Source organism: Anabrus simplex, chromosome 1, assembly GCF_040414725.1.
Source record: "Anabrus simplex isolate iqAnaSimp1 chromosome 1, ASM4041472v1, whole genome shotgun sequence".
NCBI classification, from domain to species: Eukaryota; Metazoa; Arthropoda; class Insecta; order Orthoptera; family Tettigoniidae; genus Anabrus; species Anabrus simplex.
This window is the reverse complement of record NC_090265.1, coordinates 242,900,821-242,927,981: the sequence shown is the minus strand read 5'-3', so window position 1 is coordinate 242,927,981 and position 27,161 is coordinate 242,900,821. Positions and strand designations below refer to the sequence as shown.

The 27,161-nt window shown below is 38.7% G+C and overlaps 1 protein-coding gene across 1 annotated transcript in view; it reads right to left on the bottom strand.

Annotated features, from left to right (window-relative positions):
- LOC136864471 (uncharacterized) overlaps nt 1-5,408 on the bottom strand; it is a 290,340-nt gene extending 284,932 nt beyond the window's left edge. Inside the window, exon 1 of the mRNA XM_067141493.2 lies at nt 5,274-5,408. Within this exon, the coding sequence (XP_066997594.1) occupies nt 5,274-5,408 (135 nt within the window). The remainder of the gene's footprint in view (nt 1-5,273) is intronic.
- Nucleotides 5,409-27,161: the final 21,753 nt, after the last annotated feature.

Sequence of the window (27,161 nt, the reverse complement as noted above, 5' to 3'; positions counted from 1 at the left end):
ACGAGCCCTTCATCCTGGAACGCCATCATCAGCAAGAGGGTTCCATCATGTTTTGATGTGCGATCATATTTGGTTGACGTACGCCTCTAATTCCTATCCAGGATAACATGACTGATCTGGTACACAGATACAAGGTACTCCAACATGTAGTTATAGGATTTGCTGCCAATGTGGGCGAGGGTTTCACACTTGTGGTTGGTAATGTTCGTGTCTATCGAGTCAGAGTGATCAGTCAGGTCCTTGGGCCGCATGGCATACAGCCAGCATATTCTGTGGATATGAACTGCCTTGAGCACGTAGACATGAACTGAAGAGAGCACTGTCCCAGTCCTCCTACTAAAACTCAACAACAGATGGAAGCTGGTATCTGCCCCAAAACAAGTTGGATCCTTTGGTGCTGAGTACGCCTCGACGTGTTTAAGCGTGCCTCAGGACCCGTGGTCGCTATACATGAAACAGTCCCACCACACAGTGAACGGTAATTTTTTGTGTTCAAAATCCCACATTACCAGCTTCATGTTTTTTATTGTATTTCTCTTGCTTTTGTTCCTCTGACTGCAAGTTGTTTATTTTCGTATACACTCTTCGTAATATAAAATATACGCACGTACACAAAGCAAAATAAAAAGTACACTAAACCAGAATATGAAAAAGTTCTTTGAGAACTGTAATTCTTGAATTAATGTCCTCTGCGTCTGATGATGAGTGAATACCTCGCTTTCACTACCGCTTTATACTCCAGAGAGAAGAAAAAGGAAAGCAATGAAGCTTGTAGTTTTACACGAGTGTTGGTATTTTGTAATATCCACGAGACACTAAGTTTTACGTGCCATTGGGACGCGGTTTCTATTTTTCAAGTATCCCGCATGCATTGGCTTGAAGTCGAACTACGATCATATTGGAGCGTTGGAGAGAAGCCTGTGCTGTGGCTTTGGCTTTCACCGACGTACAGTTGAAGTTTGTTGTGAAAAATCTGTTTGAAGTATGAAGATAGTTGTTTGACACTCGAAACATGTATGCCCATTTTTCCCTTATCGTAAGATTACAGGGTGTATCACCAAATACTGTAATTTCTTTATCTTCCAGGTGATTACCATACCTACTCATTTAATACATTTCAGTATTCTAAATAAGTGATGTGATTAGTTTTATATTCTTCTACCCTATGTGTTAATTTACAATTGACAATTGACTACCAGAGCGATTAATGAAAGAAGTCTCGAGCGTAGATTGAATGGCAAGCCCAGGTTATTATATTATCTAAAACTGGTGCTGAGCTCTCGAATTTTGTACATATAGGTTTAGAGTTTCTCTGGTCGTAATGTTTTTATAATTTTATTGGCACTTCTGTATGGGATCATAATGGATAGCAACATTCTCTTTAGCATGAATTTGTTAAAGATATGAATTAAAAGAAAACATTCTCAGCTTGGTGAGCACAATTTATAAAGCACAGAAAATAAGTAGGTACTGTAATGTTTCTTTTATTAGTAGTCGTACTTTATTATATAATTATTGGCAGTATAAAGTTAAAAATAATTCCAGTCATTGAAAGACAATTTATAACATAAACAAAAATTTGGAACATGTGCTATTCGTACAGAAATTTGTAATGAACAATTGGTGAAAGAGAAATATTTAATTCAAATTGCATTCCTACATTTTATACATTTCTATCTGATAACATTTCAAATGGGCTAATTGAGTAATTAATGAGTAATTTGTAGGTTGTGGAGTGAAATATTAACTAGAAAAGTATTTCTAAATGTTATTGTAGATGATTTAACTTAGGACTTTGAGCGTCGGCTAATTGTTTTAAAGTCGTTTGTCTATTTCATCTCTGAATAAAATCCTCGTATATTAACGAAGTTAACGATTCATTATTCATTTATGAATTTAATAAACCATTTAAATATTTTAAGGTATATCTACTTGGAATGCTGGCCTGGGAAGCAATTTTATATTCTTTTTCACCAAGCCTTGCACACTTCTGCATTCAGAATGAATGTAAATATATCACAAGGCTAAATTTGTCATTAATTTTTTCAAGTAACAATCATTGCTTTGATAAGTACAATTTTCTACAGTTCACAAAAATTGTTTCGTTTATCGTGACCAATCCCGGTATCGAAGTTCGGCTGTTTTTGTTTAGCCACAAATCTTTAAGTGAGTAGAACCATGCTCATTAACATTACAAGCAAGCATAGTGGTATGTGAGGTGACTTAATCTATATCCTTATAATATTAAAGCGCTATTGTGAATCTGATAAGTGTGAAGTTCAAGATATCTTTGTATTTACGACATAAAGGAAGCATTTGAAGATGAATGCTGAGACACAGGTGTGGCAGGTACGTGTTATTCAGAGCTGCAGCAACTTATTTGGTTCGCGTGAGTGTCTACAATATTGATTCTCTGTATAAAGTAATGGAAATCCTTTCTTTGTTGTTTCTGACACTGTGTGAAGCAATAATCGTCACATATTGTTGTAGGAATTGATTATAGTGAAACATTTGTTTATTGCTGTTATTGAAATAAAGATATACTCAATGAATAAGAACAAGAACATCATGAAATAGTGAATGTTTGTAAAATTAAGCATTATTTTGTGTGAATTTTGATAATTTAGTGGTATATAAGTCCGTGTGACGCTCGGTTAGTCAGCGGTAAACAAATTAATTGTCAGAAAATGCCCGCTTCAATAAATGTGTTCCCTTCAAACAATTTGTTGTATAATTATAAATTGTTCCGGGGAATACCACATCCTTTTGTTAAAAACAAACACGATAAGTTTCAGTTCTGAGTATTGTATATTCACAACATGTTTTTCAGGTCATAATTGTTCAATCACATCACACACAGAAAATATTGTTAAAGCAATTGAAAAGTGCACTTTAAAAAAATGTCTGAAATGTTTGAAATTACAGGAAGAAAAACAGAGCGAGATAGAAGAAAGTCATTGTCAGTTGCAGAGAATAGAGAAGATGAAGATATAGGTCAGCAGATTTGCAGTTGTAGTCGTTAAAGCAACACTGCTGCGGTCTGGGACACATCAAGCGCACTTGAAACGTCGCTAGGCTCGCCGTTCTCCTATCTGCCAACCCTGTGAGTACTCTCTCTTTTGTTGCCAGCTAATGCAGTCAGTCCGCATGACTCATGAAATGTTTATACACCTACAATTCTGTTAATCATAATTCAATTGTAACATACTTGTTTAGATAGATTTGAGGTGTGGTTCCAATTTACAAATACTCGGTCTGAATTCTGTGAGTGCTTTGATTACACTGATGGAGTCTATCGACTCCTGTTGGAACTTAGACTACACATAGCATTAAATGGCATTAGAACAGCTGTACTTATTAAGGTAACTTTAAAATGAAAATAATTTGTCATTTATTCCGTACTAAGAATGTATTCAACCGCTGTAATTTCTCTGCTGCGTAGTAAAATAACTAACTTCTGACAGGAGTAGTTAGGACGTAAACTAGATCATGCAAGAGAAATGTATCAGTAAAAAAAAAAAAAGCAATAGTTCACAGAAAGCATAGATATAGTGTTTATTCGATGTATGAAGGTGAAAGTGGATGTTTATGGATTAAGGATATGCATATAACTGTTTGAATGCTAGATTAATGAAGCATGATAAGGTCGGTTGGATAGATTGTTGACGAAGAGAGTGTGTATAAATCTAGTTAGAAACTTGAAAGAAGAAAAGGAAAGGAACGTTTATGATTTACCAAATGAGGGGAAAAATTTGGTAGGATACCTATTGAGAAATATGCTTACTTATTTCCAGAGATAAGTGTATAGTAGAAGGACAACAACATATGAACTGAGAAAAATACTGGCGTAGATATAACTTGTAATAATTATGTGGAAAAAGAGTCGGTAGAAAATAAGGTGTCACGAAGGGCTACATTAACATAATCTGGTGACCAGAATAACAGTCTAATGAAAACCATTGAACTCAGGAGTGTATCATCATATATCATTAAACAAGAAAGTGGTACGCATGTCTGAAGGTTTAAGAAAAGTATTGATGCATTTAATAATCACAGCGCACATCCTAATACTGATTTTTGTTACCATGATCTTGTTATATTTAAGAGGGAGTGATGTCAATGATTAAAGACGTATTCTTTTAAGGAAATGATTAGAAGAATGAATTACCAGTATATAACTTGGAAATAAAATATATTTGAACTATTTAATTAAAATATTTGATTACAATCTGGTCTTCACTTGCTTTAGTGATTGATTTAAACGTCTTTTAGTACTTTGAAACAAACTTTTCGATGTAATTAAAGTGCTTCAAGGCTTTAAATAAACGATAAAGAACCCGTAAGAACGAGAAATGCTGACGGTTTACTGATATGTGCTTCATTATTTGATATCCTAATTAAATTTTCATCCGAATTTTACCACAGTTAAGATCTCCTTTGTATTTCAATCGCCACTTAAGGGCGTTAAGTTTGTTATACATATTTGGATATAAGATATATTGTATCACTTTGTTTAAATATTTACTTCAAAGGGATACGGGGCTTAAAGGAAGTTAATGAAAACAGACACAGGCTTTTGGTTAGAGATGTCTTTGACGATAATAAGGTCTACTTATGCGAAGTAATTTTGTGGAAATACGTTCCTTTTTACGTAGCCTTCAGGTGGAGTTATCCTTGACAAATACCCTACTGATATGAAGGCTAAGATTATAATTATGACATATGAGTGAAGTTAGCATCGTCAACTTGAGGAGTAATGTGTCTATTGTGTTAATTCTACATGTGAAGGAACTTGGAACATTTTGTAGTGATTTCCGAAGAAATGTGCGTGTCTACGACTGATTTCAGTTGAATACTGCTGCGTGTTAAGATAATATATAAATTGAAAAATTAGTATACTGGTTACACTTAGTCAATACTTATCTTTATAAGTGTACGGATCCAAATTGAAATTTATTTCATACCTGTTAAGATACTATACCTTAAAAACATGAACTAGTGACAGTAGAAATGCATAAATTCACCTATTACGAGAGCTTCTCATTTACTATTACAGCTGTATAAATTTCTTTTCAAAATATAACATTTCTGCGAAATCTACTGTATGTTCTTCAACATTATTCATATCTTAATACCTCATTGTACAGTGGATAGAAAGTACTCTGGTTGGTTGACAGATAGGTGTACGACGAGCCCTGCAGAAGTGTGTATGTCAGAACAGAGACAGAAAGGACAGCGCAAGAGAGAGAGATGATGCGTGTTGGTGGACCTACCCATCGAACGGGTGGGTACCGCGGGAATGGGGCGATCTCTTTAGTTGCCACGTTGCTGGGCAACTCGATGCGGCCACGCCTCAACTTCTTCCTTCGCTGTTTCTGCTTCTCTCTAACGTACAGTGCTGCTTGCATGCTGGCAGCTACGGCTGTAGTCATGTGGCTATGTGATGACCGGGAAGCTAGGCGACTCCTTCATGGGTCTGCGACACCTGCTGGCGGCGTCCACAAGCATCAGCTTTGAGCTACACGAGTAAACACTTTAAACACACTCGCCATTCACTCGGGGCAGCTGCTCTAAAGGAAGTTCATTTATACACTGCTACTATATTCACTCAACAAACACTCTCAGGAACAAGAACGACATCGCCAACTCCTTTATCTCTGACAAGGGCTCTTAATAACGTGCGAAATGACACTTCCCTTGTTTCTTGTTTGCTGTTCATCTCCTGTAACTGAATTACTCCTTGAAATGAAGTCATCCACTCCGCATTGCATCACTGTTAACAATTAATTCTGCTGAACAACAACATCATAAACACACATTTTCACTAGGAATATTATTTGTTGTTTGCCTTGATTGATGATCTTGACACAACGATTGTTATCAGCTGGTATTATTTGCTGTAAAGGAATTATGCCTGCAATTTGAATATATATTAATGACACAATGTATTATTTAATCATAAATCAACTGAGACTACCAACAATTTACTTAACAAACACTTCTGAAGTAGAATCGATGAACTTGATCATTGTTTGTTGTTTTTCAATGTTCGCTCTCGTTCCATCCTGATGCGCTTACTATTTCATCCCTAGTGATAGCGTATGACTGGTGAGCATATTTCTGTACATTGACAGATTAAAAGCCCAGCAGCCACACAACGACTGCGTAACCCAGATGCTTAGGCGAATCAGCATGAGTTCATTGATAGATTCATAGATTACATCAATTTGAACTACAGCGTTTTTAGTAGGATAAAACCTTTCAACTCAAAAAGTTGTAAATATTCCACTAAATGTATTTAAAAATAATATTTGTTGTGAAACAAAGAATTTTGTTAGGCCAGGTTACTCCAAACTCTGATAATACAGCAAGCTTTGTTAAGAACGAAGCCGTATTATCCGGTGTTGATTTAATGAATGAAAATTTATTTTCAGCCTGTCGAAAACACTATAACATACCTGTAAAAATATGAACTATTTTTACAGGTATTCTATAGTGTTATGTGTGTTATAGTGTTTTAGACAGGCTGAAAATCTTTAAAGTTACATTATATTTATAGCAGGAAGAAGTTGAGATTTGCAGTTTCAGGTAAAGTTCACCATAAGTAATATTTTACAGTCCCTCAGCAAGAATATTATTAAAGAATGTATTAAGATATAAACTGACAAATTAAGCTGCTGAATATATGCACTACACATGGATAGAATTTCATGCACATCAATTGTATGGTTTCAGGGAAATTATTTTGTTCAACAAGGACAAAATGTTGCTATGGTGGTTACTATCCTTTGGGTTGCATTTCATTGTGATCTATTATTGTAAAAATATCCACTCTCTACACATGAATGTGCTGTTATTTGATGTTGTCATCTCCAGTCGTACGGGCTGCAAGTCTGCGTACATAAAGAACTGGTCAGGCGTAGAATTGGTTTACTAATCAGAGAAAAGGCATCGACCAGAGAAAGCAGTCGACAGATACAAAGACATTTGCAATAGAGATTATTGATGCGTGCGTTTCTTTATAATATTTTACTTTGTGCACCATATTTACATGAATGGCCGAGGGAATTATAAATGTAATAACAGGTTCAGAAACAATTCGTTTTGAAAGAATAAGGACCTCAACTCTTTACAAATGCTTCATTTTAACATATAACCCGTGACTGGGAGAGCGGACTAAACAAGAATCAGTCCATTCAATCATTCATCCAGAATGGAATGTTTCCGCAGCGATAGAATGAGATCATTAATTCAATTTCATTCCATTCATTCATTTATTCACTCATTCGCTCATCAGTCACTCATTCATCATTTGTGAATGCTCTCTCTCTAGGTGGTGGCTATCCATGACTAGGTGAAAAGAGTCTTTATTCAGTCATTCATGCACGAACACAATTAAATCATCAAAATATTCATTCACCAGTTCTCCATTAATTAATTAATTCATTCATTCATTATAAGTTGGTGGTTATCTGTAACTGAGAGAGAGGACTTCTTTCTTTCTTTTTTTTTACAGGAATTCAGTCCATTCATTTATCCACTCATTCATTACATCATTCATACAAAATGGAATGTTCTCTCCTTAACTGCCGGGTTCCACAGCGATAGGCTAAGAGCATTCATTTAATTCATTTCATTCATTCATTCAATCTATCACTCATTCATTAATGAATGCTCTCTCCACATTCGGTGGATATCCATAACTGGGTGAGAAGAGTGTTTATTCATTCGTTCATTCATTCATTCATTCATTCATTCATTCATTCATTCATTCATTCATTCATTCATTCAGTCATTCATACATGAACACAACATATGTAGCCATTCATTCATCAATTTATTCGCAATGCATGTTGTAATTAAGTAAGTACTAATGCTAATTAGGGAGGGTAAGATACATGTTTGTCTCAGACTATATAAATCTGTTAACGTCTTGGACAAAAATAATTAATTCTAAAAAAAACTACAGTTTAGAAATAGGATGGAAATAGTTAATATGTTTAATTGCATTCTTTAATGTAGTAATAGATAAATATTAATAAAGAAAATAATGCTTGTACCAAAACACATCTTGGATTACTTCTTGTTCTTGTTCTTATTCTTCTTTTTCTGTTTATCCTGCAGGGTCGCTTTTTCCCTCGAACTCAGCTAGGGATCCCACCTCTACCGCCCCAAGGGAAGTCTCCTGGAACTTCAGACTCTGGGTTGGGGGATACAACTGGGAAGGATGACCAGGACCTCGCCCAGGCAGCCTCACCTGCTATGCTGAACAGGTGCCTTGTGGGGGGATGAAAAGATTGGGAGGGATAGATAAGGCAGAGGGAAGGAAGCGGCCATGGCCTTAAGTTAGGTACCATCCCGGCATTTGCCTGGAGGATAAGTGGAAACCACATAAAAACACTTCCAGGATGGCTGAGGTGATAATCGAACCCACCTCTACTCAGCTGACCTCCCGAGGCTGAGTGGACCCCGTTCCAGCTCTCGTACCACTTTTCAAATTTCGTGGCAGAGCCGGGAATCGAACTTGGCCTCCGGGGGTGGCAGCTAATGACACTGACCACTACACCACAGAGGTGGACGAAGTTTGGATTACAATAGATCATTACTCCCTCTCCAGTTTCGGGTCATCCGAAACTTGAGGACTGTAGTAACACATAACGTAGTGAAGAATATCGTCTATACGGCATACCTGTAGCAAAGAGGTTTGTGAGATGGTAATCGACAACATTCTCAGGGTCGCACGGACGAAAAAATGGTTACTGTCAGAAGTGTGGCAGTATATATTGGGGATTACAGTAGTGAGTTAAGAATCAACAAATCTTTTTCTACTTTTCGAATTCTTTTAGGGTCTAACTAACCTTAACTTACTATCACGAACTGAGGTATCGTTTCATCAAGACTGTTACCAAAAAAAAAATGGCTGTAATCTACTATTACAATATCAACCAAATAAGCTTAGTACGTAAGGACGGTTATTAGAGTGACGGATACGCAGAGTCCAAGGAGAAACGTCAGTGGTTTTTCAACGAGTTTCATTTATTTTAAACTAACCTAACTAACCCCATGGCACTACAGCCCTGGAGGGCCGTGGCCTACCAAGTGACCGCTGCTCAGCCCGAAGGCCTGCAGATTACGAGATGTCGTGTGGTCAGCACGACGAATCCTCTCGGCCATTATTCTTGGCTTTCTAGCTCGGGGTCACTATCTCACTGTCAGATAGCTCCTCAATTCTAATCACGTACGCTGAGTAGACCTCGAACCAGCTCTCAGATCCAGGTAAAAATCCCTGACCTAGCCGGGAATCGAACCAGCGGCCTCCGGGTAAGAGGCTGGCACGGTACCCCTACAGCACGGGGCCGGCATTCATTTATTTTAACTTCAGACAAATGGTAGGATGTTATACGTTTAAAACTAATCTATAATTTCTTCCCTGTAGTATGCCGAATAATTTACAAATATTCGTTCCAGTAAAAGGCACCACAACAACATGAGTTGTGGAATATTGTTCACGAACACAGTATGATCACGTAGCTACGATCATGGTATTTAAGGCTCATTAAATGAAAGGACTTCTTCATCATCATCATCATCATCATCATCATCATCATCATCATCATCATCATCTTTTCTTTGCTATTTGTTTTACGTCGCACCGACACAGATAGGTCTTATGGCGACGATGGGACAGGAAAGGCCTAGGAATGGGAAGGAAGCGGCCGTGGTCTTAATTAAGGTACAGCCCCAGCATTTGTCTGGTGTGAAAATGAGGAACCACGGAAATCCATCTTCAGGGCTGCCGACAGTGGGGTTCGAACCCACTATTTCCCGGATGCGAGCTCACTGCTGAGCGCTTCTAACCGCACGGCCAACTCGCCCGGTATCATCATCATCATCATCATGATAAACAGCAGAGTAATAATGATGGCGACGAGGGTTTTTGAAAACACGACAGTGCCTGCATATCTTTGTTTCTTAATCTGTTTACCCTCCAAGGTTAGCTTTCTCCCTCGGATTCAGCGAGGGATCCCACCTCTACCACCTCAAGTGTCCTGGAGTGTGAGAATCTGGGTCGGGGTATACAACTGGGGAGGAGGACCAGTACCACGCTCAGGTGGCCTCACCTGCTATGCTGAACAGAGGCCTTGTGGGGGATGAGAAGATTAGAAGGGATAGACAAGGAAGAGGAAAGGAAACGGCCGTGGCCTTAAGTTAGGTACCGGTACCATCCCGGCATTTGACTGGAGAAGTGGGAATCCACGGAAAACCACTTCCAGGATGGCTGAGGAGGGAATCAAACCCCCCTCTACTCAATTGACCTCCCGAGGTTGAGTGCACACCGTTTCAGCCCTCGTACCACTTTTCAAATTTCGTGGCACGGCCGGGAATCGAACCCGAGCATCCGGGGGCGGTAGCTAATCACACTAACCACTACACCACAGACGCGGACACATATTTCTTTCATGAGGCATAAATAACTTACTTCACAGAGAACTTGTACGCGGGTTGAATATAGTGTAATGAGCTAGACGGAGTGTGCTTTTTGTATTTCCACTGCCGAAGGTCTTCTTCATCATGGTCATACTTACATTTTCAAATTTTCTTAATTGTATGTTTTGTTACTTTGATGTGAATCTGGCGACCAGAGGTTTGGTTAGGGTCAGAGGAGTTGATGTGGTGAAATGTTTCTCGGTCAAAAAAAAAAAAAAAAAAAAAAAACCACTTTTTGAGATGAGGAACTCAGAAAAATGAGGTCTTTTACAGATATTTTCTCTGGCACTGAACAGAACATTGCTCCATTAGCGTTTATGGCAAAGACAAACATCCTCAACAGCTCTGCCATCAGCTGTTATACATGTCCTAGGCATCACTGAGGAGGCGTACTAGAGAAATGAGGAGTGAGGTAGTTTCCCGTTGCTTTCCTCACCGAGCCAGAGTTGCTATTACATATCAGTCTGCCAAGCCCACCGAAATGTATGCACCAACCGACCCTATGAGCAACATTTTCACACCATTCATAGCAGGGACTGGCTGCATTACTAGCATCGCTCATACCTCAGTTACTTCCATATTGTCAAAGCTAAGGATAAGACAGAGACAGATCTATGAAAGTAACAAAATTGCTCTAGCCTATACCAGAAGACATAGTGCACTGTAAACACTAGGTCCTGGCATCAAAGGCATAATATTGAATATACGTCTGTCTAATTCTGATCCCTCGGAATGTGGGAAGAATTTCTGTATACAACATAAGATCGTGATGTTGGAACCTACCTGGCATATCAACACCAAGTTTTAAACACATGTCATCGTCCATCAGAAGAAGTACTGCAGAGTGCCGTGACAAGTACATTCATACAGGTCTGTTACTAATGTGGTAAAATTAAAAACTTTTGCTGCACACCAACATTAAAATAAGATATACTTTAATTATAAGTCCTTTTGGTCACGGAACAAACACTTGTTGCGTTTGAAACGCAACCAAACAAAAACAAATAAGGGAATTAATATATTTCTCTCATGAGGCATAAATAACTTACTTCGCAGATAACTTGTTTGCGGGTTATTAATTGAATATAACGCCATGAGCGAGGCGGAGTTTGCTTATTGTATTTGCATTGCTAAAGGTTCTCCGTTTTATAAGTGCGGCCGTAATAAAGATATTAATCATTTAGCGGATGCTATGTGCCCTCACACTCACACTTCAAGACTACACAAAATAGGGGCCATTACTTTAGATACACGTATCTCCTGATCATTTGACATTTATGTTGCGAATGAGAGGATTTTACACCTAGCTTTAGTAATAATTGTAAACAAATATATAATGTACTACTGTAGTCCAATAATTACAAAATTGATATTCGGTTATCGCTTTTATTACAAGAGATTTAGATCTGTGTATAAAGTTAAAAGGGACGCGCGTCGTGAAGAAAAGAAAAGTTTCTAACGTTTCAAAAGTTTGGCCACAATAATTTTTTTTATGTTTTTAACGACAGATATCCTGCGCAAGGCACGGGAATAACACAACATAACTCGAGAACCAGTAAGCAGATTTTTATGCGGTTTTCACTGTTGCCGAAATAATCTATCAGGGAGGAGTTTTATATATCAAGTAATGAACTGTGATGAAAGAAAACCGAATAGTGACGGTTTCTGTGCAAAAACTAGAAGAAAATAATGTCACACGATACGATTCATCGGCTCCTATTGCCTAAATCACTGAAGATATCCACACATTGTACGCATAGGAGTTGAAAGCACGAAACGTTCTACAAAACTAGTGCGGGGAAACACATAACCATCTTTTAGATCGCCCACAATAACAGTTTTTTATTAGAGTATAAAGCTTGCTCTAGATATGGCGAGAGTATTCATGCCGGGCTGAGTGGCTCAGACGGTTAAGGCACTGGCCTTCTAACCCCAACTTGGCAGGTTCGATCCTGGCTCAGTCCGGTGGTATCTGAAGGTGATCAAATACGACAGCCTCGTGTCGGTAGATTTGCTGGCACGTAAAAGAACTCCTGCGGGATTAAATACCGGCACCTCGGCTTCTCCGAAGACCGTAAAAGTAGTTAGTGGGATGTAAAGCAAATAAAATTATTATTATTAGAGTATTCCTGAGACTAGACTTAACGCTACTTAGATCTTTAAAGATATCCTCAGACTATGTATAAATTATTTAGTATTAGGCCTAGGGCAGTGATTTTTGATTACCTGTTTCTAGTGTTTAGTGATTTATTTTACGTAACTTTCAGGGGGCACAATCGCTTGTATGCGCAAAACCTGGTCGATGTGGGTGGAGCCGCGGGTTAAGGCTGGGATTTCAATAAAATCGCAAGGGTAGCGTGTGTGTACATTTATTATTTAAGCAAAATATCTTGGCAATTATTCATTTCGTACAAAATACAGACCATCTAGAGGCTTTTCTTTTACGTTTGGTGTCTTTCAGTCTGTGTTCCTGAAACTAGAAACCGGCTGAACAAATATCAACCTAACTTCGTCCCTTGGAATCTACCCATTCTGCCTTGTGTCATTAGGTGCATATAACTTAGGGTTATCGCAAGGAGTAAGGGTTTGCAGGAAGATCAAAGCGGTAATTCTCAAATATCTTCGTTAATATAAAGTGTGTAAAAAAGTTTTAAATAACAAAAGTTGTACAGTTTGCAATTTCCAATCGTTTATGCTATACTATAACGTATACACATTTATCGTGTGACAGATAATAAAGGAGATATTTATGAGTATTTGAGTTTTAGTCCTAGTCCAGTTTGTAAATGAGAAGCAGAGGCAGTTTCGCACAAAGTTTGGACAAGAAACTGAACCGCACTATAGCTTATTCGGAAATAATCGTCACTGGTTCATCATTACCGTACTTCACCCTACTGCCACATTATTCCGGATAAAAACAATCAGTTTAACGTGCCATCAAGTCACGGAAATTGGTATATATTACATCGCAAATTGCCGCTTGAAGAACGGGTACAAATGCCAGTGTATACAAAATACATACTGTGTGTGGTTCGATTCATGTGGCTGTGAATTTGCATTCATGAGATGGTGATTTCAAATCCCACCGTCTATAACCTGAATTTGTCTCTCCATTGTCACCCCATTGTCACACCAGCAAAAAGCAGGGGTTGTACTTTAAATAGATCTACGGACTTCTCAATCTTAGCTCTTCCCCATCCTTGCGCCACGGGAACCTTCGGTGTGTTCGTGCGACGTACTGTAAAACACGAGCATACATACTGCAGTTGCTGGGAAGATTGCCAGCATAAATAATATTGCCAGAACAAGGCACGTACAAGCAGTTTCTGTGGCGCTGGGTGATAGCTGCCTTTCTGTAACACCTACAAGGAAGACAGCATATTCTATTTTAATTTAATTAATCTTGTATAGTTTTAGTTTTAATAACAAGGGAAACAAGAGCCCAGAAACGAATGAAACAGAAAATAATTTTAGTCTGACAACTGTGCGAAACGGCAGGAAATATTTTTCGACTGGTAAATAGTGGAGAAGTTCCTAGGACACCGCGAGAATAATAAAGTAGAACCCACACTTCACTTTACTTCAGCAGCAATGTTTTCAGTAACGAACTTTAGATAGGTATTTTTTTTTAAATGCTCTTTATTCTCTTGCTCCTACTTTGCACCATATGTTGTGAACCTGCGTGTATTTTGAAATGGCGGAAGTGTTGAAAGTGTTGAATGTGAGGAAAGGAACATTAAGGACGACACAAATACCCAGTCCTCAGACCAGGGATATTAATCATTTACCATTAAAAACCCCTGACCCGGTCGAGAATCGAACCCGGGACCGCCGGGTGACAGGCAGACGCGTTGCCCCCTACACCGCGGGGCTGGACTTAGGTAGGTATTGTACACGCATGCACATAAATTGTGTCCCGACATAAACAATCAACACTGCCCCACTCCAGTACTGATAAGGAGGGGAGGGAATGAAGGGGTAATGTTAAAGGCCACTCCAGTACCGAAGTAGTGCTGAAGGCGCAGTGTGTGTAATGCTATACATCCACCACTGCGCCCATTTCAATCACAACAGTCTTGTAGCGGGCTGTCTACCTGCAACACTGCGTTAAGCGAGGAGGTGGGGGACGCCGTGCTTTAGTTATATCGGGACACCATTCCTGTGCATGCGTGTACATACATTTTATATCACTGACTGATCGGTGACGTAGTGGCACTGGGGAGGAAGTGGTCATATATGCTTAAGATTGCAGGATCGAAGCACGCCACAGCCGATTTGCGATAAGGAGAAATTATATGCGTGAGACCTCAATCTACGTCTACCCCTTAGTCCATTTTCTTGACACGCTGTCGGAGATGAGGTGGGATGAATTTGCATGGTATGTTTTTTACGCCAAGATGTCCTTCCTGGCACCAACCTTAGTTGAGGAACTGACGAAGATGAAATGCATGATAGTGAATGAAATTGGGTAAGGAGGAGGAAGGAATCGGCGGTGGCCTCTGAATAGGAACTGTCTCGGCATTTGCCTGGAAGTGAAAACGGGAAACTACACAAAACCATTATCAAGACAGCCGACAGTGGGATTCAACCCCACGCGTCTCCCGAATGTAGCGCTTGGCTCCATAGCTGTAGCGCGTTAACTCGCGGCCATTCCACGCGGTATTTGCGAGAGACCGCTGTTACTACACAGTATTTACTAGCTTTTTGAAAAACTCTTTTCTAGGGCAAAATTCCGAAGTGACTTAAGAAAAAGAGTCATATCGCGTAATGCAAAATTACGACACTACAAGACAGTTGTATTGCCCGAAGCTTTATATGCCTCAGAAACCATATGCTTAGGTGGTCACTCTAAAATTACAGAAATTGAAAAGCAGGAGCGGAAAATTCTCAGGAAAATTTATGGTCCTACGAGAGAAAATGGAATGTGGATTAAGAGGAAAACAGCGGACCTCTACTCCTTCACCGACAGGTTTACTGATGCTGTACGGAAAAGGCGCCTTAATTTCTATGGCCATATCTACAGAATGAACAGCGACAGACTCACTAAAAGATTATTCAAAGTAATCAACTCAAAGAAGGTCAAAATAAAATGGCTAGAAGAAACTAAGGCGGACCTCCAAGAAATAAATATTACAGACGACATCATGGAAAATCGTGGAGCTTTTAGAACCAAAGTAGCTAATCATAAATTTAGGGAGAAACCAAATAAGACAACTGGTAGGAACTGGTCGACAGAACGCAAGATGCAACGCAGTGCATTCATGAAGAGATTTTGGGAGGATAAGAAGGCACAAACCATCAAACCAACTAACAAGTTCAAACGCGCTCTATGAATGGGCATAACGAAGGAATAATAATAATAATAATAATAATAATAATAATAATAATAATAATAATAATAATAATAATAATAATAGTAATAATAATAATAATAATAATAATAATAATAATAATACGTTTTGAGAATAGTTTCGCAATACATTCTTTGCTGGAGCGTTGACTTCGGTGTTGGACCACTTAAGACAGTACCGGTAGTCTTCATCATTATCATCATCAAAGTAATTGAGGCTCTGGCATGGACAAAAGAGCAAGTCACAAAATGTCGAATTGCAAAGAACAGTAGTGGTGATGTCGATAGCACTGAATAAACAGAAGTCAATGGGCTGAATGGTTAAGTCCTACGAGCGACGGAAAGCAGCACTTGTAATCAGTCCAGGGTACCTGGCTGGGGAATGGTGTAAATCACACACACATCATGCTCTTTTGGGAAGGTTACTGTAACCGGGTTTGTTGACGTCGTTGTCTACTTTGAAGCCTTTTGTTATTGTTGTTCCGTCAGTGAGGTTTCATTCAACAAAATGCTTCCGAATCCATTTCAATACAAAATGGTAAAAGAGATTGCGTCTTTTGTTTTATGAAGTCTGGTATCATTATGAAGAGGAGTATAGCTACGTGGTGTGAAAACTGCTCCGGACAAAATCAAAATCATATGGTTCTCATGGTATTGCTGTATCTTCTTCGGAAAAATCTATTTTGATACCATTGACCTCAAATTTTTACTGTCTGGACACTCCTATATGTCGTGTGGTCGTCACTTTAGCTTAATCGAAAAGAGAAAAAAAGTTTGACGGACAGTGGTTCCGGAGGACCTCGCAGAGATGGTCCGAAATTCTGGGCATTTCCTGCCATTTCAAGTTATCCTTATGACAAAGGAGGTTTTTTTTGACTTCGCTAAGGGAATCGACACATTTTTAAACACTGCGCTTCTCAAAAGCAACACGCTGGCATGGGTAAAAATGTCGAGAAATGAGTTACCACTCATCAAAACAAGGCGATCATTCAACCAAAATGAGGTGTAGGAGGACCACAACATATTAAAAAATCGATCCCACAATGCCATAAGCAATATACCATCCATCCAGCCTCTCGGAAAAATGCCGATCGTCAGTATTAAAAAGTACTGGCTATGTTGGACTATTTAGAGGAGAAATACCATACCATGGGTTTTATACTGAAATATTTTCATTAATACTCATGAATTTGTGATCTGCCAAGAATCTGAGATTTCGTTGCAACATAGATGTTTGTGGGTAATCACTATGTTGCTGAAAAACAGGACAGTTTCGGTTTATACAACACAGTTTTAAATTGTCGAAAAGTTTTCATTAATACATTGTCATTTTCTATGTTGTAAAACATTTTGTTGCTCCTCCTGTAAACTTTACTTTTTGTCTTCCCATGTCAGTGCCACAATTGTTATCTGAATGGACTAACAGTGCCTGGTTTCCGGTTCTGGAGAACGTGCCTGTAAAGTAATCAGGACGAGGAGAATCTGCAACCAATAATAGCCCGGCATCCACCATGGTGGATCAAGCAAAGCTCAGACCATTTCACCAACACGGCAAGCAAACCAGCGTAGTCGAGCCCGCATTCTGCCCAGCCAAATAGCGGACCATGCAATAAACGCGTCCTTCCTGTGATATATAGCAGTGATGGGCAGTTTTCTGCTGTAGACCGCTATTGACTTTCACTGATATCGAAGACAATACACTTTTTGACAATGTAACGTTCCAGACGTTACAGTGTAATTATGTTAATTTTATTATGTGTAATTAATTCAGGAATTTAACGTCATGATATTTATTTTGGTATGTAATTGTATTATAATTCATGTTTAATCATTTGCTCACTATCATTTCATTACTTTGTAACTACGACTTATAAACGAGGGCTGAATATCCTAATATTCACTTAGATTCTTGCGACAGTCGGTTAAAATTAACTTGCAGTAGATTTCAGTTATCTTGCCACATCACCGAGGAGGAAGGGAGGACAAATTTAGACACCAAGTTCTGAGAAATGCGAGCACGTGTTCACGCGTCCTAACGTAAGCTACCGTATTTCGACCAGAATTATTCGAACTGATCAACGCCTATATTTTCAAAGGAGCGTCATGTTGCCATGGATACTGAGTGAAAGGACGAATAGAAGAACAGTTGATATCATGGTTTTGGCCCGTCAACTCTAATATCTAGAGTGGGGAGAGAAGTGTCATCTGATTGGACCACGTGTAGCGGCCTGTAATTAGCGCGAGAGAAGGTTATAAGAGGGCGTGTTGGAGCTCCGGGAGGGTCTCTCTACAACGTCTTATTCGCTCTCTACATTATTCTACGAGTTATTCTACAGCTTCTACTTGATTTTCTACTTGATTCTGCGTCTCGATACTTAGAAATTCTGAATGAGGGGTGTATAGCCACTCTCATGAGGAAGTACGTACAGCACGGCTACAAGACCGGTTTGAACCAGTCTAAGTCAATAGATAGTTTTAATCTAGATAGAAATGAAACTTCAGAGAACATTATCAGTAAAGTTGGAAGGATTCTTAATTGAGTATCCTCTCCATATAACCCAAGGTGGTTCTTCTAACTGTGACATAGGGCTTATCTCCAATCTATGGGATAAAGCATAATAGGGAGTGTTAGTTTTGAAGTCATCTTCCAATTAGTGGTGGGTGCAATTGGCAAGGCAGGAATGGTACTGAGCTGCAGATGAAGAGATATCAAAGACGACCGGTGATGTTCCAGCTGCAAGGATGGAAGCTTTCCAAGGACCAGCAGAACAAGACGACATGGTGAGCAAGCGAGTTAAAAATATTGCAAGTTTTCGCGAAGTAGAGTCATTCAATTTTTTGTTAAATTTATTTTCGATGTTAAATTCAGTTCTCGTTAAACCGTCGTCATTTATATTAAATATAATAAATAGTATTTTTCTAGTTTACTTTAATCAATTTGCCTTAATTAGCCTTTTGATTTCTAATTCTCCTGCTTAATGATTAGTGTACTATCACCTCACCCCTGTGATAAGAGTCTGTCCAAGCTTGATTATAAATTTTATCTTTAAGTCCTCAACTTAAAGATTGGCGCCCTTTGCTTGCTTGGTTGCATTTCTCATTTGATGATTGTTCTCCGAGAGGGGAAGTCACATAAATGCCGCTCCAACGTGTGGCGAGAAAATCATTAAGTACGGAGCAGTTAATAACAGTAACGATATCAGAATTCGTATTATGGGCAAAATTTGGATATCCACGTTTCATTAAGAGTGTTTGATTGTGGGAAGGATCATGGCTGATCAGACGAAAGAGGAGAGGATGTTGCGCAGTGGACGGGCGATAAAAGGCAATAACGTATTGAGTTCAGAGGAAGAGTTGTGTAGTCTAGTAGAGGAAATTGAAGATAGAAGTGTAAGTAGTATGGAGAGTGAAGGCAAGCAGAAAGAAGTCAGTATGGAGTCAGATGATAGTAGGATGGGGGGCGAAGCGGAAGTAAACACTAACAATGAAAGTAATAATAATGATCAGTTAATGGGAATGATGCAGTTAATGTTAAGTAAGATAGAGGACAGTAAAAATGAGCTTAAAAGTGAATTAGAACAAACTAACACTAAAATTGAGAATATTAAATATGAACTTAAAGAACAGTTAGAGCAAACTAAAGCTGAATTAAGTAGGGAGATGAGAGAAAATAAGGAGGAAGCGAATCGGAGAATGGACGAACACAGTAGGCAGTTACGCGATCTGGTGGTAAAAAATGAACATTTTAATAAGCGATTAGAGGACCAGAAAAGCGAATATGTACGACAAGGGAAAGAGGTAGAAGAAAAGTTTGCGGAACAGAGAAGTGAATTCTTGGAATTAATGGGGAAGGAAAACAACTCTACTAGGGAGGAAGTAATGAGGCAGGTCACTAGTATTGATAAGAGAGTTGAGACTCAAAGAGGGGAAATACGGATATTTAAAGACCACGTCCAACAAGAGATTGACACGGTAAAGCTTAGAATAGAAGATGAGACCCGGGCAAGTGAAGAAAGGTTTGCGATAGCTGAAGAGAATAAGATTGAAATTAGGACGGATCATCATGCTCTTTCTTTTGTATCCAAGTGTAAATTATCATCTAACAGAGTTAGTAGATGGATACTCGCCCTACAAGAGTATGATTTTAAGGTAACTCACATTAAGGGAAAGAATAATGTCCTTGCTGATTTATTGTCACGTGATCCGAAGTTGTGCGAAGAAGGTAGCCTTCTAGAGCCACGTGAGGGCATTATTATATGTACATGTCTGTCTAAGGAAAATGAAACTGCTCTAAATAGACTACGTAACCTATTGGTTGAACAGTCGGTAGACGAAGAATGTCGGGAACCTTTGTCTGTACTTCAGGGAGGAGAGCAGCTCACTGTGTCGCATGGTAGGCACACGTACAAACTGGTTAACGGGTTTCTAGCCAGGAAATGTGGCGAGAATCTCTGGGGGATTTGTGTACCCAAAGCGCTACGTGTGGAATTGATTTGGTTTATCCACAAGGAATTAGGACATTATGGAGCTAATAAAGTTCTGTATGAGATCCGACAGAATTTTATATGGGACAAGATGGGAAGAGATATAAGAAAAATTCTTTCCACTTGCGATCTGTGTCAGCGTAGCAAAGTTCCTAACCGCTATTTAGAAGGACCTCGTCAGGCAGTAATCTCAGAAAGACCTGGTGACTTGGTGTGTACTGATTTATTTGGACCTGTGGTTAAGGGACAGTTCGGCTTCCAATATATTTTAGTCATTATTGATGCCTTCTCGAAATTGGTCAGATTATACGGTATGAGAAAAGCCACTGGAAAATCTTGTAGTCGTATAATCAAAGAGAAGTATATACCTGAATTAGGTACTCCTCTTAGAATATTATCAGACAGTGGACCGCAATTTATTTCGAGAAAATGGAAGTCCATAATTAGAGAGCTAGGTATTACACAGGTTCATTCATCCATTAGATACCCTCAGGGCAATATGTGTGAGCGCGTTATGAAAGAGTTATCTCGCATGTTTAGATGCTTAGTGTTCGATAAGCATACAGCCTGGGTGGCTCATTTATCCCGCATAGAGACATGGATCAATGCAGTTCAACATGAAAGCACGAGATTGACGCCGTCACAAGTTCATTTTGGTTGTAAGCCTCAGAATGAACTAGTGAGAGTGTTAGGTTTGCCTGAGGAACCCCCTCGTAATGCTGAATTTTACGTCCGACTGGCACGGGAGAACCTGATTAAATCTGGAGATAAACGTAAAAGGCAACAAAAACGTAAGGTACTGGATAACTTTGAGGTAGGTGATATGGTTTTGGTGAGAGTTCCCATGTTGTCAAATAGTGAGGATAAGGTGACAAAGAAATTTTTTCTTTTATATCAAGGCCCGTATAAAGTACATAGAAAACTAGGACCCTGTGCTTACAAGTTAGCGGATGGCGAGAGCGTAATGAATGGTTCATACAACATTAGTAGTTTAAGGAGATACCTGTCGTGTGAGGTGGCTGAACCGGATTGTGAGATATAGGTCAGTAACTCGGGGAAGTTGCTACTTGTTATGTCAGACTACGAGCGGTATGTGTTTACGTCTCAATTGTGGTGGTATTTCCTAGTTGTGTTTGTAAACAAGGGAGATGTTTGTGTGACGGTAGATTTACGCTCGTTCATTAACGATAGATCATCTGTTTTCCGTATGTGAGGCCATGAAATTTTATATATTTGTTTTCTGAGATGTTACATAAGGCTAATTAAAGCTGACGACGGCAAATAATTAATTTTCCCGTATGTGCATTTCTAACTTGCAATAATTTTACCGTGAGCTTAAATCACGTGTGTATTTGTGTGAAGTGTATTACATCCTGCTTCAAGATAGGGTTGAAACATTCGAAAGAGTGATAAAAGTGTAAATTGTTTGTATCATATGTTTTCCATTTTTTAATGTAAAATATTGGAAGAGAACGTGTTACTGCTATCTGGCAAAGAATGTCGGAAAGATGGGAGTAAAAGGACAGATAGACACTCGGCAGAGTTTGTAATCTGAATTGTATATATTATGTTATATTCTCTAGGATAATCTTGTTTTTTTACAAAAGTGAAAAGTTGCTCATGATGGGCATAATTTAGCATCTAAACCTCAAGATGAACTGAAATAACAGACAGTCGCAATGGGAAGCAGTCTAAGCGAGATATGGAAACAGAGAGATAGAATTAATTGTATGAAAATAATGTCGCTCGTTATGGGCAGGTAATAGAGGTATTTCAAGTCAATGTGGGAGTAAGTGTGTGAGTTCTCAACTCATGTAATATTTGTTAAGAACTCATGGGGGCGTATGTAACGTTCCAGACGTTACAGTGTAATTATGTTAATTTTATTATGTGTAATTAATTCAGGAATTTAACGTCATGATATTTATTTTGGTATGTAATTGTATTATAATTCATGTTTAATCATTTGCTCACTATCATTTCATTACTTTGTAACTACGACTTATAAACGAGGGCTGAATATCCTAATATTCACTTAGATTCTTGCGACAGTCGGTTAAAATTAACTTGCAGTAGATTTCAGTTATCTTGCCACATCACCGAGGAGGAAGGGAGGACAAATTTAGACACCAAGTTCTGAGAAATGCGAGCACGTGTTCACGCGTCCTAACGTAAGCTACCGTATTTCGACCAGAATTATTCGAACTGATCAACGCCTATATTTTCAAAGGAGCGTCATGTTGCCATGGATACTGAGTGAAAGGACGAATAGAAGAACAGTTGATATCATGGTTTTGGCCCGTCAACTCTAATATCTAGAGTGGGGAGAGAAGTGTCATCTGATTGGACCACGTGTAGCGGCCTGTAATTAGCGCGAGAGAAGGTTATAAGAGGGCGTGTTGGAGCTCCGGGAGGGTCTCTCTACAACGTCTTATTCGCTCTCTACATTATTCTACGAGTTATTCTACAGCTTCTACTTGATTTTCTACTTGATTCTGCGTCTCGATACTTAGAAATTCTGAATGAGGGGTGCATAGCCACTCTCATGAGGAAGTACGTACAGCACGGCTACAAGACCGGTTTGAACCAGTCTAAGTCAATAGATAGTTTTAATCTAGATAGAAATGAAACTTCAGAGAACATTATCAGTAAAGTTGGAAGGATTCTTAATTGAGTATCCTCTCCATATAACCCAAGGTGGTTCTTCTAACTGTGACATAGGGCTTATCTCCAATCTATGGGATAAAGCATAATAGGGAGTGTTAGTTTTGAAGTCATCTTCCAATTAGTGGTGGGTGCAATTGGCAAGGCAGGAATGGTACTGAGCTGCAGATGAAGAGATATCAAAGACGACCGGTGATGTTCCAGCTGCAAGGATGGAAGCTTTCCAAGGACCAGCAGAACAAGACGACATGGTGAGCAAGCGAGTTAAAGATATTGCAAGTTTTCGCGAAGTAGAGTCATTCAATTTTTTGTTAAATTCATTTTCGATGTTAAATTCAGTTCTCGTTAAACCGTCGTCATTTATATTAAATATAATAAATAGTATTTTTCTAGTTTACTTTAATCAATTTGCCTTAATTAGCCTTTTGATTTCTAATTCTCCTGCTTAATGATTAGTGTACTATCACCTCACCCCTGTGATAAGAGTCTGTCCAAGCTTGATTATAAATTTTATCTTTAAGTCCTCAACTTAAAGATTGGCGCCCTTTGCTTGCTTGGTTGCATTTCTCATTTGATGATTGTTCTCCGAGAGGGGAAGTCACAACAATGCCAAACGCCATCTCTGCTGTAAAGTCGGGAACTTCAAACCCAACTGGGTCGCGCCCTAATAGCTGTAAAGACTTCTCTTACAGTGTTCACGCCATCTGTCAAAGGCTTGGATTCTAAATTCGTATTTGATTCTCTAGTTAGACGGAAAAGATTATTATGAGGGCACATAACTTGCCAGTTAAAATAAATCCAGTCTATGCCAATGTAACATTCTCAGTTAGGACAAGAGCATTTTATTAAAGTTGGCTACATCAACGTACCTATAGATAAATGTGTAGGGGTTCTATTGTTAGTACAGTCGTTTTCCTTTGTAATTTTGAGAATTTTTATCTGTACGATCTTCCAGGTTTTCGAAAGGAATGAGATCAAGCCATCTTTTGAGAGAGAAGAACACGAAAGACATGATTTTTATACAAGTTGCTTTACGTCGTAGTGACACACATAGGTCTATTGGCGACGATGGGATAGGAAAGGGCTATGAATGGGAAGAAGCCACCGTGGTCTTAATTAAGGTACATCCCCAGCATTTGCCTTGTATGAAAATGGCAAACCACGGAAAACCATCTTGAGGTCTGCCGACAGTGGGGTTCGAACCCACTATCTTCCGAATACAAGCTCACAACTGTACACTCCCAACCACACGGCCAACTCGCCCGGTAGGAAAGACATGATAGGATAATTACAATGAGAGGCCAGAGTAAGATTTTTCGTTTTACTCGTGTCACACATATCCCATTAAATATTTATGAACTATTGGCTTTTGAATACGTATCGTCTCTGGTCGTAATACTGAAAGAAACATTCTGAAATTTCCTACAGGGAGTTCCCCTTACTGCATGCCTCGGTGGGAAAAAGGGAGTAGGGGTATGGTTGCCATGGAAATGTGGGTGGACCCACTGCGGTTGCCACAGAGATCTGCCTGCTGGCCAACTCGTGTTGCTTGGAAGTGCCAAACCTCTTACTTCTGAACGATCTGAACGAACGAACAAGTGAGCCGGAAGCGAAGGGAAGGAGAGAGGAATGCAGGAATGCGGCAACACCGTGTAATGGCACGTGCAATCCTTTTCCCTCTAGCCCTATCTGTCAGAATACTTCTTTCAATATTATGGGCATAGACACACACTTCGTCTCACCATCAAATCTGGAGGAATAGGCCTACTTACACAAAATGTAATGACACAGTGATTTGGTACACAAAATAGCGCACGAACGCACCCTGTCCCTACTCATTCACGTATCTTCGAAGGGGTTACTTTTAGAATCTTTCATAATTGTAGTTTAGATTGCAGTGTCCAAAATTTGGCTACCATTTTGGTTAAGTTTGAATGTAATGTCAGGTAATCTCACAATTTTCTTCAAACCTTTTAAAGTGGCACTACGTATGAGACCGTTTTATAGAAATAATCTACATTAAAGGATAGGCGACAAGCGACGCGACAGCCGAGGACATAGGGTATGTAAAGATAACCTGAGGAAAGTTACGTCTATTTAAAAGATTTACACTAAACTTAAATACCAACATTGTTTTAACATTAAAATCCATCATTAGGGTATATAGTCAAATACATCATCGCAATCTACAAAATGTATACAACATCGTTAGCTTCAGTTGCCTGAGAATATGTAGTTGTTACAAAATGACATAGATAAATGTTCCGTTAACATACGGTTATCAAATTCCTTGTTAAAGAGGTAGAAACGTAAGGAGGGAGGTGGCTAAATCTCCCTACATTCTTCTAGAAACATTCTGAAATTATAATCAGATTCAAAGCATGGTGAGATAATCTCTCTCTGGCGTTACGAGTGACATTGAGTAACGTTTATATGTTTCTTCCGACAATGACACACTGAAGAGTCTACTTACAATTCCTATGACTATGTTATCTTAATTATGAAAATGAACTTACCGAAATTAAACCATATAAAACATAGAGATTAACTTTGTCCTACGCCCGATTCAGTTATCTGCTGCAACACGAGCTCCACTTATCCGATACTCCCACCATATGATATTGCTTATTGAGAGCTTAGTCAGCTGCAAGTTTTAGTGTCAGTCAGTTTAGTTTTGTAGTGAACTCAAAAAAGAGTAAACAAATTCTGATTTTTCGCAAAAAAAAAAATTAACAGAAAATACGGAGAAAGAATCTGAACTAACTTAAGCATCCATCCTATCACTTTTGTATTCTCAGATACTATCAACGCAAGTTTACATGTCCCAAATATGTTGCATGAAAGTTAGGTACAAGTCCTCTCCATGTTAAATTCCTGTCTACGCCACTGTAAGGAGGCACCCTCTAGCTATAATATTTTCAATTCTGTAAAGGAACAGACGAGAGGCCAAACCTACAGGACAACGGAGGTCATAAAGAAGGCAATGTATCAGTTTCTGTGAACTCTTCGAACGAAGTCCTACCACAAAAATATTTGAAGGCTTGCTGAACGATGAAAAAAGGGTTGAAAATTGAAATTATTTATTTTTAAGTGAGAAACATTTGTATATTACGACGGTGTTTGTGGTGTTTGAACAATAAACAATCCTTGATCATGAAATAAATTCTTATTAGTTCCAGTGCCATCTTTGTATATGCTTTCGTCAAGGAAAGACCATTACGCAAATCGTATGAGCTTGCATTACGAATGTCTTAACATTTCATGTGGTAGTACAAAGGTAACATCGCTCTCGTAATAACCAGTTTGCTTTGCCCAGAAAATGGCATACGCTGTGAACAATGGAGAAACATCTAAGCGCTTGATAATGTCAGCTGCATGCGATGAAGATTGAATGTCCCTGCATTGTTCTCTATGTAGACAATTAGGACGAAGCTGCATATAGCTGGGTTGTAATTAGATAAAATCTCTCACGCGAACAAGCGCAGCTAGCCCGAGCCTTATCAAGTATTACGACCGCTTCTTCACGACAACCACTCACCAAGATGTATATCTGAAAATCTTGAATCACAGACGGAAAAGAAAGTAATATACCAGTAACTTGGTTGATCGCGGACCGAAGTTAATTAAAGAGGAGAGGTGACACACTTGTTAGCAACATTTAAACACTGTAGAGCTAATATTTTAAATTACATTTTAACACTGAAAAACATAATATAAAATTTTATTGGCGTGTATTATACATAATGTATATTAAAATTACTAACGAGAAAGTCATCTTAGTTCTATGTTGGGAAACTGAATGTCTGTATGTCAGTCACACCCTGGAGACATCGTTCTAATATCATGTAGAACTTCCTGTAGATTTGATAATCATCTTGATTCGGAAAGAAAGGGACTCCACAAGTTTTTGAAGGTATGCTATAACCAGTTTTAGCCACTCGCTGAACATATAACGGTTTTATATCTTGGTGGTGATCATTACTATATGAGACTTGAATTTTTAAACAAAATATATTAATATTCTATTTTAATACTCATTCTCTTATCACAGTTAGAAAACAAATGAGCAATTTTACTATATATAAACGTATGGCAAAAATATAGATATTTGATAGATCTAATTGCTTGTGAAGCGATATCAGAAAAGTATGAATTATCAGAAGGTTTTATAAGAG